Source organism: Giraffa tippelskirchi, chromosome 9 (genome assembly GCF_054371585.1).
Source record: "Giraffa tippelskirchi isolate mGirTip1 chromosome 9, T2T-mGirTip1v1.2.pri, whole genome shotgun sequence".
Taxonomy (NCBI): Eukaryota; Metazoa; Chordata; class Mammalia; order Artiodactyla; family Giraffidae; genus Giraffa; species Giraffa tippelskirchi.
Window position 1 is genome coordinate 43,457,041 of NC_137283.1, and position 13,836 is coordinate 43,470,876.

A 13,836-nucleotide genomic window follows, 5' to 3' on the forward strand; every position below is an offset into this window, starting at 1 on the left:
TTGCCTGGAGAATCCCAGGGACGGGGGAGCCTGGTGGGCTACTGTGTATGGGGTCGCACAGAGTCAGACACGACTGAAGCAACTTAGCAGCAGCAGCAGCAGTAAGTAATTTTGGAAAAAGAAGCAGAATGCTTGATGCTACAGTCAAAACATTAAAACAAAACTGTCATTCTGTGGTTTTATAAAAATAGTTGGTTTTTAATGACCCTTGAATACGAATGTGTTCCCCATCCTGAACCTCCCTCCCACCTCCCTCCCCATCCCATCCCTCAGAGTCATCCCAGTGCACCGGCCCTGAGCACCCTGTCTCATGCATTGAACCTGGACTGGCGATCTATTTCACATATGATAATATACATGTTTCAATGCTATTCTCTCAAATCATCCCACCCTTACCTTCTCCCACAGAGTCCAAAAGTCTGTTCTTTACATCTGTGTCCAAGGATCATTTAGGATGGTAAAACACATCAACAATTAACCCTACAATTTAATATATTTATCGAGAGCTTGCTGTGAGCTGGGAAAAAAGAAAGCAACATGGGTGAATAAGACATAGTTCTTGACATCAGATGATTTATTGTGATTTAGGATGATGGTTCTCAGAGTTACATCTGTGAATGTGGGAATTTCTGAGTCCATGCACATTTCTGAGAACATGTACAAGTTCAGATTCAGTAATTTTGAGGTCTGGCCATCTTCATTTTTTTTTTTTTTTTTTTTTTGGTGGTGGGTCTCCATTTTTAACAAGTATCTCTGGCAGAGGCTGATTCACCATGAAACTAACAGGGCTTAAGTGGCAGGGCTCCTCACGTCATTGGATCTGTGAATTCTGAAAGTTGCTGTGAGTAATAGAGGAATCTGGGTGGAGATAAAGGATCCAGGTTTCTCCCAGGAACCATTTCTAGACACACACCATTGATACATTTCCAAAAGTGGGCTTGGTTATCAAGGTTCCAACAATTTGTTGTGATTTCTTTTCTTGTTCTAAATAAATATTCACATTTTTATCTAACTTTGATTTGTAATCTTACATTCTTTTTCCTAAAATAGGCTCATTAAATTATATAAGCTTAGGCTAGTAGTCGGAGAAGGCAATGGCACCCCACTCCAGTACTCTTGCCTGGAAAATCCCATGGACGGAGGAGCCTGGTAGGCTACAGTCCATGGGGTCGCTAAGAGTCGGACATGACTGAGCGACTTCACTTTTACTTTTCCCTTTCATGCACTGGAGAAGGAAATGGCAACCCACTCCAGTATTCTTGCCTGGAGAATCCCAGGGACGGCGGAGCCTGGTGGGCTGCCGTCTATGGGGTCACACAGAGTCGGCCACGACTGAAGTGACTTAGTAGTAGTAGTAGTAGAATACGAATGACTGCTGCTGTGATGATCCCAGAAAGATGCGAAGCTGATGTTCCCAGAGTCAGCCTCAGTCTTAGGACTAGTGAAAACAGCCCCCTGCTCCTGCCATATACAAGAAATAAATGCCCTTTCTATATTCCTTAGGCTTGGGGAAGTTGGTTTGACTGAACAAGGAAGAGTTTCTTGAGGTGGAAGGAAAGAGAGCGTTCTAGAAGTCCTGGGCTACAGCATAAGTCAGCTGCCTCCAGGCCCTAGGTAGCATCTTTACAGCCAGGCTCAGGGCACTTGGGATTCCCATAAAGTTGAAGGCATTGCATCTTTTATCAGCAACTGCTCTAATGCAGCCCTTCAGACTGGGGTGCAAGCTCAGCATACCTACTCATTGACTCAGTCGCTGTTCAGACATTGACTTAGCTCATTCATGAAACAAGTGATCCAGGAAGTCACAGTTGTTTACTGAGACAATGAATGAACAATCTCATGTCCAGTTATGGGATTAGAAAATTGAATGTAGAATTGCAGCTGGGATGAGTATGCAAAAAAGGAAAGATCTTTGGAGAGAAGAGAGCATCCTAAAGGTAGTAGAAGGGGTCCCTTAGGATAAACCATGAAGTGTTGAGTGAGTGAGAGTTCACTAAATTGAAGAGGCAGGATAAGTGAGTGGAGTCAGGTCAGAGAGCACATTCTAAGAGGAGGAGATTGCCTGTGCAAAGGCCCTATGTTAGAAGGGAGCAACATGCTTTCACTTCATTCACAGGAGGCCTGTGTGGTGGAAGCACAGAGACCGAGGGGGAAAGCAGGATTGACTGAGGCTAGGGGGATGGCAGAAGCCAGACTACCCATGGGGGCCATGGTCAGATTATTGATACTTATCCTAAGAAAAGAACCCACTGCAGGTGAAGTGACATGATCAGATTATGATTTGAAAATAATAAAAAGCAATTGCAGTGTATTTACCATGTGCCAGAAACTTTTAAAGACCTTTGTAAATATAAACTTAGTATCATCACAGCTTCCTCTAAGATAAATGCTGTTGTCATTCTCATACTACTTTTGATGAAGTTCAGTTCAGTTGCTCAGTCATGTCCGACTCTTTGCGATCCCATGAATTGCAGCACACCAGGCCTCCCTGTCCATCACCAACTCCTGGAGTTTACCCAAACCCATGTCCAACAAGTCAGTGGTGCCATCCAACCATCTCATCCTCTGTCGTCCCCTTCTTCTCCTGCCCCCAATCCATCCCAGCATCAGGGTCTTTTCCAATGAGTCAACTCTTCACATGAGGTGGCCAAGTATTGGAGTTTCAGCTTCAACATCAGTCCTTCCAGTGAACACCCAGGACTGATCTCCTTTAGGATGGATTGATTAGATCTCCTTGCAGTCCAAGGGACTCTCAAGAGTCTTCTCCAACAGCACAGTTCAAAAGCATCAATTCTTCGGTGCTCAGCTTTCTTCACCGTCCAACTCTCACATCAATGCATGACCACTGGAAAAACCATAGCCTTGACTAGATGGACTTTTGTTGGCAAAGTAATGTCTCTGCTTTTAAATATGCTATCTAGGTTGGTCATAACCTTCCTTCCAAGAGTAAGTGTTTTTTGATTTCATGGCTGCAATCACCATCAGCAGTGATTTTGGAGCCCCCCCAAATAAAGTCTGACACTGTTTCCACTGTTTCCCCATCTATTTCCCATGAAGTGATGGGACCAGATGCCATGATCTTAGTTTTCTGAACGTTGAGCTTTAAGCCAACTTTTTCACTCTCCTCTTTCACTTTCATCAAGAGGTTCTTTAGTTCTTCTTCACTTTCTGCCATAAGGGTGGTGTCATCTGCATATCTGAGGTTATTGATATTTCTCCCGGCAATCTTGATTCCAGCTTGTGTTTCTTTCAGCCCAGCGTTTCTTATGATGTACTCTGCATATAAGTTAAATAAGCAGGGTGACAATATACAGCCTTGATGTACTCCTTTTCCTATTTGGAACCAGTCTGTTGTTCCATGTCCAGTTCTAACTGTTGCTTCCTGACCTGCATACCGGTTTCTCAAGAGACAAGTCAGATGGTCTGGTATTCCCATCTCTTTCAGAATTTTCCACAGTTCATTGTGATCCACACAGTCAAAGGCTTTGGCATAGTCAAGAAAGCAGAAATAGATGTTTTTCTGGAACTCTCTTGCTTTTTTGATGATCCAGCGGATGTTGGCAATTTGATCTCTGGTTCCTCTGCCTTTTCTAAAAGCAGCTTGAACATCTGGAAGTTCATGGTTCATGTATTGCTGAAACGTGGCTTGGAGAATTTTCAGCATTACTTTACTAGCGTGTGAGATGAGTGCAATTGTGCCGTAGTTTGAGCATTCTTTTGCATTGCCTTTCTTTGGGATTGGAACGAAAACTGACCTTTTCCAGTCCTGTGGCCACTGCTGAGTTTCTCAAGTTTGCTGGCATATCAAGTGCAGCACTTTCACAGCATCATCTTTCAGGATTTGAAATAGCTCAACTGGAATTCCATCACCTCCACTAGCTTTGTTCGTAGTGATGCTTTCTAAGGCCCACTTGACTTCACATTCCAGGATGTCTGGCAGAGTTCCAAAGAATAGCAAGGAGAGATAAGAAAGCTTTCCTTAGACATCAGTGCAAAGAAATAGAGGAAAACAACAGAATGGGAAAGACTAGAGATCTCTTCAAGAAAATTAGAGATACCAAGAGAACATTTCATGCAAAGATGGGCTCTATAAAGGACAGAAATGGTATGGACCTAACAGAAGCAGACGATATTAAGAAGAGGTAGCAAGAAAACACAGAAGAACTGTGCAAAAAATGATCTTCACTTTTGAGGAAACAGAGGCACAAAGAAGTTAACCAGCCCAGGGTCACATAGTCCGGTAGGATTTGAGCCTCTCAGAATTGCCCTGTAGTCTTGCCACCTTGCTTGACCAGCACAGCACACAGAGGCTTTTGTGTGGAGCATAGATTTGGATGTGGGCATACTACTAGAAAGCTGCTGAATTTTTTGAGGTGGGAAGAGATTATCCTAGGATGGTGGCAGTGGAGATGGAGAGAAATGGAAGTTTTCAAGAGACCTGTAGGGAATTGAGTTTATTGGACTAGGTTTAGATCGACTATTGGAGTGGTAGAGATGGGCATCCCTCTCTTCCCCTTCTTCCTGTCAGCTCTGTGTCCTGTTTCCCTGAACACTTTCATGCCTTCATGCAGGGGGACTGTGAGGGAATTGTTGTGGCAACTATTGCTCTAGTCCAGAGTTTCTTAATGGCAACCCTTCTGATGCTGGGCTGGTTAATTCTTTGTTGTGGGAGCTGTCTTATGTTTAATAGCATCTGTGGCCTTTACCTAGCAGATGGTGGGAACAATCCCCCACCTCCATTTGGAACAATCAAAAATATCCCCAGATATTTCCGGAAGTCCCCTTTGAAGGCAAAATAGCCCTTGAATGAGAAGTGCTAGTCTACTCCTAGCCTGTATATATCTATAGTTTCTCACCTTGGACCTGCAGCCTACTGCCTTCCTGGAATACTGTGAGCCTTGAGCCAGTGTGTTAGTGGTATTAGCGAAGTTTTAAACTGGCCCATGGCCAACATGTAGGCCTTCTGCCTTCTGGAAGCAGGCAGTCCTAGACCGGATAGATTCAGAAAGTTTAGAAAGGAGCCTTTCCCACTATTTAACAGTGTCATACACCTTTTGGAGAAGGCAATGGCACCCCACTCCAGTACTCTTGCCTGGAAAATCCCATGGATGGAGGAGCCTGGTAGGCTACAGTCCATGGGATCGCTAAGAGTCGGACACGACTGAGCAACTTCACTTTCACTTTTCCCTTTCATGCACTGGAGAAGGAAATGGCAACCCGCTCCAGTATTCTTGCGTGGAGAATCCCAGGGACGGCGGAGCCTGGTGGGCTGCCGTCTATGGGGTCACACAGAGTCGGACACGACTGAAGCGACTTAGCAGCAGCAGCAGCATACATCTTTGTCTTTAGTGGGGTAGCTTAGACATTGGCTATAATTCAGGACCATTTTCTTTGGGGACATATACTCTTTAGTTCTAGGAACTGATTTCAAGATGAATTTTCTGTAATCTGCTTGCATGTGTGGGCATTGCCTGCATCTTATGTTTCTGGAACAACTGTGCTCTCAATAGGGCTTCCCTTGTGGCTCAGCTGGTAAAGAATCCGCCTGAAATGTGGGAGACCTGGGTTCGACCACTGGGTTGGGAAGATCCCCTGGAGAAGGGAAAGGTTACCCACTCCAGTGTTCTGGCCTGGAAGAGTCCCATGGGCTGTATGGTCTATGGGGTCACAAAGAGTTGGACACAACTGAGCGACTTTCACTGTCACTTTTCACTTTCAGTAGCTCCAAAACTTTCCTGTGAAGACTTTGATTTCTTTAGAAGGCCTTTATGCTCTAGTTTCTTTTCAGGCTGAATAAATCTTTCACCTTTTACTAAAGCTTTCCATGGAGAAGGCCTTTCAATGAAGAATGTATCAAAGTTATATAAGCTTGTCATTTGGAATGATGACTTTATCAAATGCCTGTATTTAGAGAGTTTTAAAGAATTTTGTTCATTTGAAAATTCCCTACTAAATAATATATTTTTAAAAAGTACCTTGAATAGCCTGCCTTTTAATGTAAAACCCATGCTGGCATCTGAGGAGAAACACCCAAATGAGATATGACTAGAAGTTAGTGTTGATGAAAGCTGGGTTTTGTCTTTCTTTAAAGGACGGGGTGCTTCCATGGAACAGAGAGGTGTATTCCTGTGAGAATCATCTCTTGTCTAATTGATGGCCCAATGGGCTAGGGTAAATTTCTGTTAGACCTTATTTTTGTTTTTAAGATGTCAATTGCATACAAAAGTAAAATGAAACTCCACATACCCTTCACCTAACTTCAGCCATTACTCAACTCATTGGCAGTACTGTTTCCTTCCTATCCCACATTTCCCCACTCCTATCCCTCAGTTATTTTGAAGAAAATCCCAGACATTATATCATTTCATTCATAAATATTTCAATATAAACATTCTTTTTTTTAGATAAACATTTGTGACAGCAAATTACAAACACTTTAAGGTGGAGGAGAATTCTAATGAAGGCTTTCCCCCATAAGGTTGAAACTCACTGGAATCCAAATGTGAGAGGTTTAGATTCTGATTTTTTAAAATGTTGCTATAAAACTGCAAAATGGACCATTTAGTGGTATTATATAGGGAAGTTCAAAAAATTTATACCACCTGACACATTCTTCAGTTGATTTCTGGCTCTATTCACCCTGGCTTATGCTTATGTCTCAATGTTGTCAGAACTGACATGATTACATTATGGTAGAGTTTTTGTTACCTCTTGGTGGTTATTGACATTTCTACACATGACTGGAAGGACAGGCCTTTCTTGGTCTTGTGTCTTTTAAATTTCTTGACTGAATGGTAACTCTTCAAGATTTTGAAGCAAGAAAACAGACAACAACTTTTGTTGAAGGGTGACCATAGACTAATGGTGAGTCACATCTTTATGCCTAAGGGTTCTTGGCTATTGATTAATGGTAACTTTTCTACAGAGAATGTAGCTGAGATTAAGCTCTCTTTATAATAAGATTAAACTCCCAAATCTCTACTGAGGCCTGAACATAACTATTTTGCTTCTTGCACTATTTTTGTTGATGATGATCTCTGCTTGTTCCCAGAAGCCCCCATTTCCTTGGGAATTTTTTTTCCTTCAGTTATTCCAGAGCAGCCATCCCAAACCTTTTTGGCACTTGTCACCAGTTTCGTGGAAGATAATTTTCCCATGGACAGGAGTTGAGGAGATAGTTTCAGAATGATTCAAGTACATTACATTTATTGTACACTTAATTATTATTATATCAGTTCCACTTCAAATCATCAGACATTAGATCCCAGAGGTTGCAGACCCCTGCTCTAGGGCGTTTGTTTTTTAATTAATTCAATCATAATTCACTGAGCAAGAGGTAGGCTTCTCCCATACATTAGATGCTGATCTATTCATGGCTCAGACATAGTCCCCATTTCCCCAGAGCTTAACTCCAGTCTCGATGTTTTAATTATTAGGATGGATCTTGTACATCCAGCCTGGGTAATTTTAGGGAGGAGCAGAATGATTTCTATCTCTGAACATCTTCTTTGCCCTTTTCTCCCTCAACTAGGTTACCATGGTACATCTTTGATTTGAGCCAGTTGTTTGTCTTGGGCTTGGTATTCCAATCTGGTTGCTCTAGAGGAGAATGATTCAGGAATGCATAACAGGTGGGCCAGGAACTTGGGCAACAGTCTTGCCCCACTTGCAATAGAAGATGGACAGAGAAGGTGTCCCAAAAGGATAAGGAAATGTGAAGGTTAGGGTCTTACACCAAAACAGACTTTATATCCATCACATTTTGGTTGACAGTTGGCCTTGAGCCAGGCAAGACTACATGATGACAGTTAAGTGTGTCATCATGAAAACTTAGTGTTTCATATCACCTAGCCTGTCCTCTCACCTGATGATGCTCCCTAAATTGCAACAGCGTTTCTGGAAAGAGGTCCTTTAACCTCTGCCCAGCGTCAGGGTTGATGAGGAATACATTAGCACAAGGGTCAAGAGCCTGGGCTTTGAACCGAAAGATGACTTGGGTTTATATCTCTGCCTTGCCATTTACTCTTCTTGTACTGTGACACTGACAAATGTATAAATTACATTACCTTGCCTGTGGAGTTTCTCTGATGATTAAATGAGCTAATACATATAAAACACTTAGCACAGATCTATATTTAGCAACTCATAATAAATCTATTTATCAATGTTCTCTCATCAGAGAACTGTCCCTTAAATGTTTGTCTTTTGTTGCACTATAATAAGTTTATTTGTCATGTCACCCCCTTGATTTTTTATTATTTTGCATTTTGCTTTTTGGGGCACATAAGCATTTAGTCCTTCTTAATGATTCTTGAGTATTTAAGACTGTTCTTCTGTCTTGTCCTGTTCTCATTACCCCCCATGCTACAGAATCTTCTTACCTCCAAAGTCCCCAGTTCTTCTTTGTCTTCTTCTAACAGGTTTAGAGGACACTTAATAGTCTAACCCATCTCTGTTAGATAGTCTGTGGATTCTTTTTCTGTGTATTCCACAATTAGTCACTGGGCACCTTCTATGGATAGGGCATTGAGTCCAGCCCTGTTAACATGGTTCCAACCTAGTGAAGCTCATGCGCTAATGAGGAAGATGGAGTAAGAACTCTGATAAGGAAGGCCCTGGGGGGGGGTGGTATTAGGACATTGAATCCAGATTGGAAGGAAGCATGGGGGCTTAAGGAAGCTTCCAGGAGGAATAAAGGGCTGATATGAGACCTAATGGGTGAGAGATGTGAGCCAGGTTGAAGGGAGATAGGAGGAGTATTTCATATGGGACTTAAAGTCAAATACAGTATTTAAATGGCCAACAATTAAATAGATGGGGTCCTGCTAAGAACCCAAACAGCTTTGGAAAATTCTGCTGTAAAATGTCCACCTCCATGGGGAGAGGAGATCAAAAATGTCATTACCATAAGTATGCAATAATAGCTAACCTTCTACCACAGCACCCTTGCCTCCTAACCTTATCTTTACCTTAAAACAAATAGTTTCCCCTCCAAGCAGGTTAGAGTGCCCTTTTCCTTGCATTCTCACATTCTTCGTGACATGTGGTCATTCAAAGTTGGCTACTAACCCAAGTCATTTTTCGCAAGCTGCCATTGGAGATGCTATCTACACAATGTATAGTAACACTGTTTACATTCACATTGGCCAGCTGTAACTGGATATGAAATTTTCAGCATTACCTTTCTTGCATGATGGTATCAGAAATAATTTATATGTTTATAATAAGAAAGGATTTTTTAAAAAATAAGATACACAATGAAAGGGGTTCCCAGAACTGGTCTGGAATTTTTCAAGGAGATATTGAGTGTGGAAAAGATTTAAAACTCCAGCTTGGAGTTTGCTTTTCAATGCAACTAACAGCGTATACAGGAAAATCCGTGCCAGCAAACTTCAACAGCTTTCCGTTGCATAGCCGAATGTTTTATTATTTTAATTTTTGAAATAATACAAAAAAAGAACTACCAAAAGAATATAAAACCTTAGGAAGAAACGATTTGATCCTGCCAAGGCTGACTTCAATCAAGACGGGCCTCTGCCCTTTAGCATCTCTGAAAACATGCTTTCTTTTTTAAGCTTCATTAACTAAAGACATAATAATGATCACAATAGGATGGTGTTTCTATTGAGTAGCAGCCAGTGGAGGACCAGGAGAGCCTTAGCCTCTGATGCCAAAGTCCACAAGGCAAGGGCTCTCTAAAATCAGCTGGGAGAAAAGGAGAGCTGGATTGCTTTTTTTTCCAACTGAGTGAATTATGCCCCTGTCTCATGAACTGTCTTAGCATCATTTCCTTGGGCCTCAGTGGCACCCAGAGCAGAAGTGATCAACTATAGGCTCAAAAGGTTCTTAAATCCAGCCAAGAAACCAGTTACAGGAATGCAGCAGATGTTCCTGCATCTTAGATGTGGGTTGTATAATCTCTTGCTTGCCACACCTGCAGGGGCAAAGCCTGCCTGTTGGAGATACAGAGTTTAACTCTACATGTGTATTTGTGTATAGACCACACACATACACTTCCTGATAAGACCCAGAAGTATACAGGCTACTTCATTTAAAGATTAAGAAACTAGTAAATTCATCTATAATATGTTAAAATGTTCACAGGGTCAGTAAGGCAGGAGAGAAGAGGTCGTCTGTTATCATCATGGAAGAATCAAATGAATACAGCAAATTATCTGTACTAGATCTGAAATTCTGTGAGTGCTACATATTTTAACAGTATAATAGATTGAATGATATAGATTCATTGTGTTATTGTTAAAAGCAGTAAATAATATTTTTGTAGGGCTTTGTAATTATAAAAATGCTTTCTCTTGTGTGATGTTTTCAAGTGACTAATAGCATGGATGTTACATCTCTTTTCATATGAAAAATCAAGAATCACTTATTTCAAATAAGACTTCTTTTAAAAAACAGAAATTAAATGTGCATATTGTGAGAATATTGACTAGCATCAGGAGGAAAGTGTTTACCTGAGAAAAAGACTTGATGTTTTGATTTTTTTTCTAATCTCTTTTCCTTTGCATACATTTTGCATAGTCATAATTTTACTGCTACTATTTTCTCTCAGTTTTTTCTTTTACATGGGACAGTGCTTCTTATTCTCCAGTTAGTATAAAAATTTTTATTTAAAAAAATTGAATATGGTAGGAATAGTGCATGTACAGTCACTGTGGGTAAAGGGAGCACTTATAGTTTAGTTTGGCTATGTACAAGGTTTAACTGTTTTCTAAATTTGATTGTAGTGATGGGTTCACAACTGAATATACCACAGCTCATTTACTTGTACACTTTAAATGGGTTAATTCTGCAATATGTGAATTATATCACAATAAAGCTATTAAAAGTGTAGGGCTCTGCACAGTGTTATGAGATCTCCCTGAGCCAGTTCTAGGAGCTGAAAGCAGACAGAGAAGATTGCACAATTAGGTCATGGCATTATAACTTAGACATGTACTTTTTCAGTGATTCCACAAAGGTGAGAGAGCAATTCATTTAGGCTGTGAGGTAGGGAGGACTTTGAGGAGTGATATTTAAACTAAGTCGTAAAGATTGATAGGAGTCCAGTGGATGAAAGAGTGAAAGTATCTTAGGAATGTGGGTAATAGGAACTAAGTAAGGACTTATTAAATAGGAGTTATAGTGATGCCAGTGATAGGGGTGTTGGTAGTGATGATGGACAATGATGATAGTAGTGATGATGATGATGACTACAAGAGGATCATGGTAGTCATGGTTGTGGTGATGGTATAATGTTGAAGATAATGATGGTGACAACATGATGATAGTAGTGGTAATGGTGGTTGTGGAAATGATTTTACAAAGACTGAATTTGAGGAACTTCTCAGGCCACTAAGTGATGTGCTTCTAGGCATCTGCAGCCATTGGTCTTGAGCGGCACATGGCAGGGAGTCAGGAACACCTATCATTGGCTAGTGCCTTGCTTTTTGATCAAATACCATCTTTCATCCAGACTTGTAGGAGCTGTTTATCAGCCTATAAAACAAGAGCTAAACATTTAAGCAGTTAGTTAATTGCTGTACTTGGACCTGAAATATAGTGATTCGTACTTTTGCAGTCAGAAACGACTCATGACAGTGACTGGCCTGCTGTGGAGGCTACCATGGGTCTAAGTGCTGGATATCACCATGCCCCTTCCATGAAAATTTTGAGTTAAAAATACTGGGCTGAACTACTTGAAATTGCCATATTTTAGGTCAAAAAATAGTTAAATATCAGCCATCTCATCTGGATTAGGCTATAATCTACCTTGTGCTGATTTATATCCCACCCCCTTCACTAAATGTGTGGAATAGCCAGGAATCAAAAGCTGCTACATGTTATTCTGCTATTATGATAGCATTTGTGCCATTGATTCTGTGTGTGTGTGTGTGTGTGTGTGTGTGTGTTTGCATGCACATTTATGTGTATGTATATGTGTATGTATGTCTGTATGCATGTATGTATGTGTGTATGGAAGAAGTATATAGATCAGTACTTTCAGTGCATTAGCCATGGCCTTCTGTGACTACTGAGCATTTGAAACGTGCTTGTCCAAATTGAGGTGTGGTATGAATGTAAATGCACTCCTGATTTCAAAAACTTATTATGAAAAAAAGAATATAAATTATTTCAGTATTAGTTTTATATTTATACTGAAATAATATTTTGAATAAATTTGGCTAAATAAAAAGATTTATAATAATTTCAGTTGTTTCTTTTTACTTATTTTTAAAGTGGCTACTTGAAAATTTGGCTTGTATTTCTATTTGACAGTGTTGCTACAGACAAAAAGGATTTTTAAAGTCCTTTTCAGTGTAATTTTTTGGCAGATTCAAGAGGAAGACAATTCAAAGTGGCTTTTAGAAATTGCCCTTGGATATCCTGAGCCCAAATCTGCTTCAGTTTCCGCAAAAGAGGAAGGAAAACCAATCTGGCCTCTAAAATCTGCATTTTGAAAATGGCCTTGTAGACATGTATTCCCTCTGTAATATACAAAATAAATTCTAGCAGCTCATAGTTTTTCCATGTACTTATAGTATTTTCTTTGCTTTTACTTTTTGTTCTCTGTGTTCTTCCTGTCATCACTTTATCAAAATATTGAGGCCCTGGCATCGAGCAAGTAGAGATATTCAAGATACATAAATGCCTCACTTATTCAGTACTGAGTTTATCTGAATCACTTGGGGATTGGCTAAGTGTATAAGCATTTGGGTTTCTCTGAAATTGAGACCATGCCACACAGTGCGGGATTAGTGGGGAGAAAAGTGTGTCAGTCTCCTGGCGCTGACAATTTGAACTGTCAGGGTCAGGGCCCTGTGGTCTCCTTTTGCTCCCCTAATCCTGACTAAGAAGGTATTTAAGTAGAATCCTGGGGTGCTAAATTAAGGAGGCTCTAATGGGAAAATGTGAAGTGGAGGGTTTAAAGGACACCCATTAATGTGCTCACTTCAAGATGTACTCTCATCAGTGCTTCTTAGGAAGGCACATGCTCACCAGTAATGTCTTTTCTTTTTGGAACACAACCAAGGGCACGTATGGAGATTTTTAAACATAATATTTTGGAACCCGAGGGAAGCCAAAATATTGCAGACAGTGATAATACCACAATTTAGTAGTTGTGTTGTGTGATCCTGCAGCATGGGGTGGGGCCGCTGGAAAGGGAAGTGTGATGAGTTTGGGCAGCAGACATTCTACATCTCAAGTTGCCATCTCCCTTAAATAATCCTCCCTTAAATAGGTCCAGGCAGATACACAGGGTATCCAGAAACCCTTTTTTCTCTGTAGCCACATCTTCTAGGCCAAAGAGAAATCAGGGTAGGTATCAGCTAGGGATATACTTACCTGCCCTAACAGAAAACACTCAAGTTGAATAATATTTTTTTAACATAACAGTAAGTCTGCAGGTAGCCAGAAAGTGTGCAGTGTTTTACTATTGCTGTTCTATTTCATCCTCTGTCATGGCTAGCTTTTCTCTTCATGTTACAAAATTGTTGCTGCAGATTCAGTCATCACATCTGTATTTCATCAGAAGGAAGAATATGTGCTAAACACTGTCACCTATGGGAACATATATCCCCTTCCAAGGGGATATGCCTATATTACTGGCCTGAAGTGAGTTACATAACTTCTCCCAGATGCCAGGGACTCTGAGCTGGTGAAGATGTAGCTAGAATGTAGCTGTAGACCTTGCCACTCTAACAGAGGAAGATGTAGTCTACATAAGTAGCTCCTAGTTTCATTCTTGGCACATAGGAAATGATCAGTAAAAGAATCTTAAACTAATTTTACCTTTATGATTTAAAGACAAGATCAAGCCACACTATGACTATATAC

The 13,836-nt window shown here is 40.7% G+C and overlaps 1 protein-coding gene across 11 annotated transcripts in view; it reads left to right on the top strand.

Moving 5' to 3' along the window:
• The window catches only part of ERC2 (ELKS/RAB6-interacting/CAST family member 2), a 957,804-nt gene that overhangs the window by 586,164 nt on the left and 357,804 nt on the right, over positions 1 to 13,836 (top strand). The window contains exon 15 of one of the 11 annotated variants that reach the window (XM_081524873.1): positions 10,105 to 10,196. The exons of the other annotated variants lie outside the window; for them this stretch is intronic. Coding sequence (XP_081380999.1) covers positions 10,105 to 10,196 — 92 coding nt within the window. The remainder of the gene's footprint in view (positions 1 to 10,104; positions 10,197 to 13,836) is intronic. 11 annotated transcript variants of the gene reach the window in all.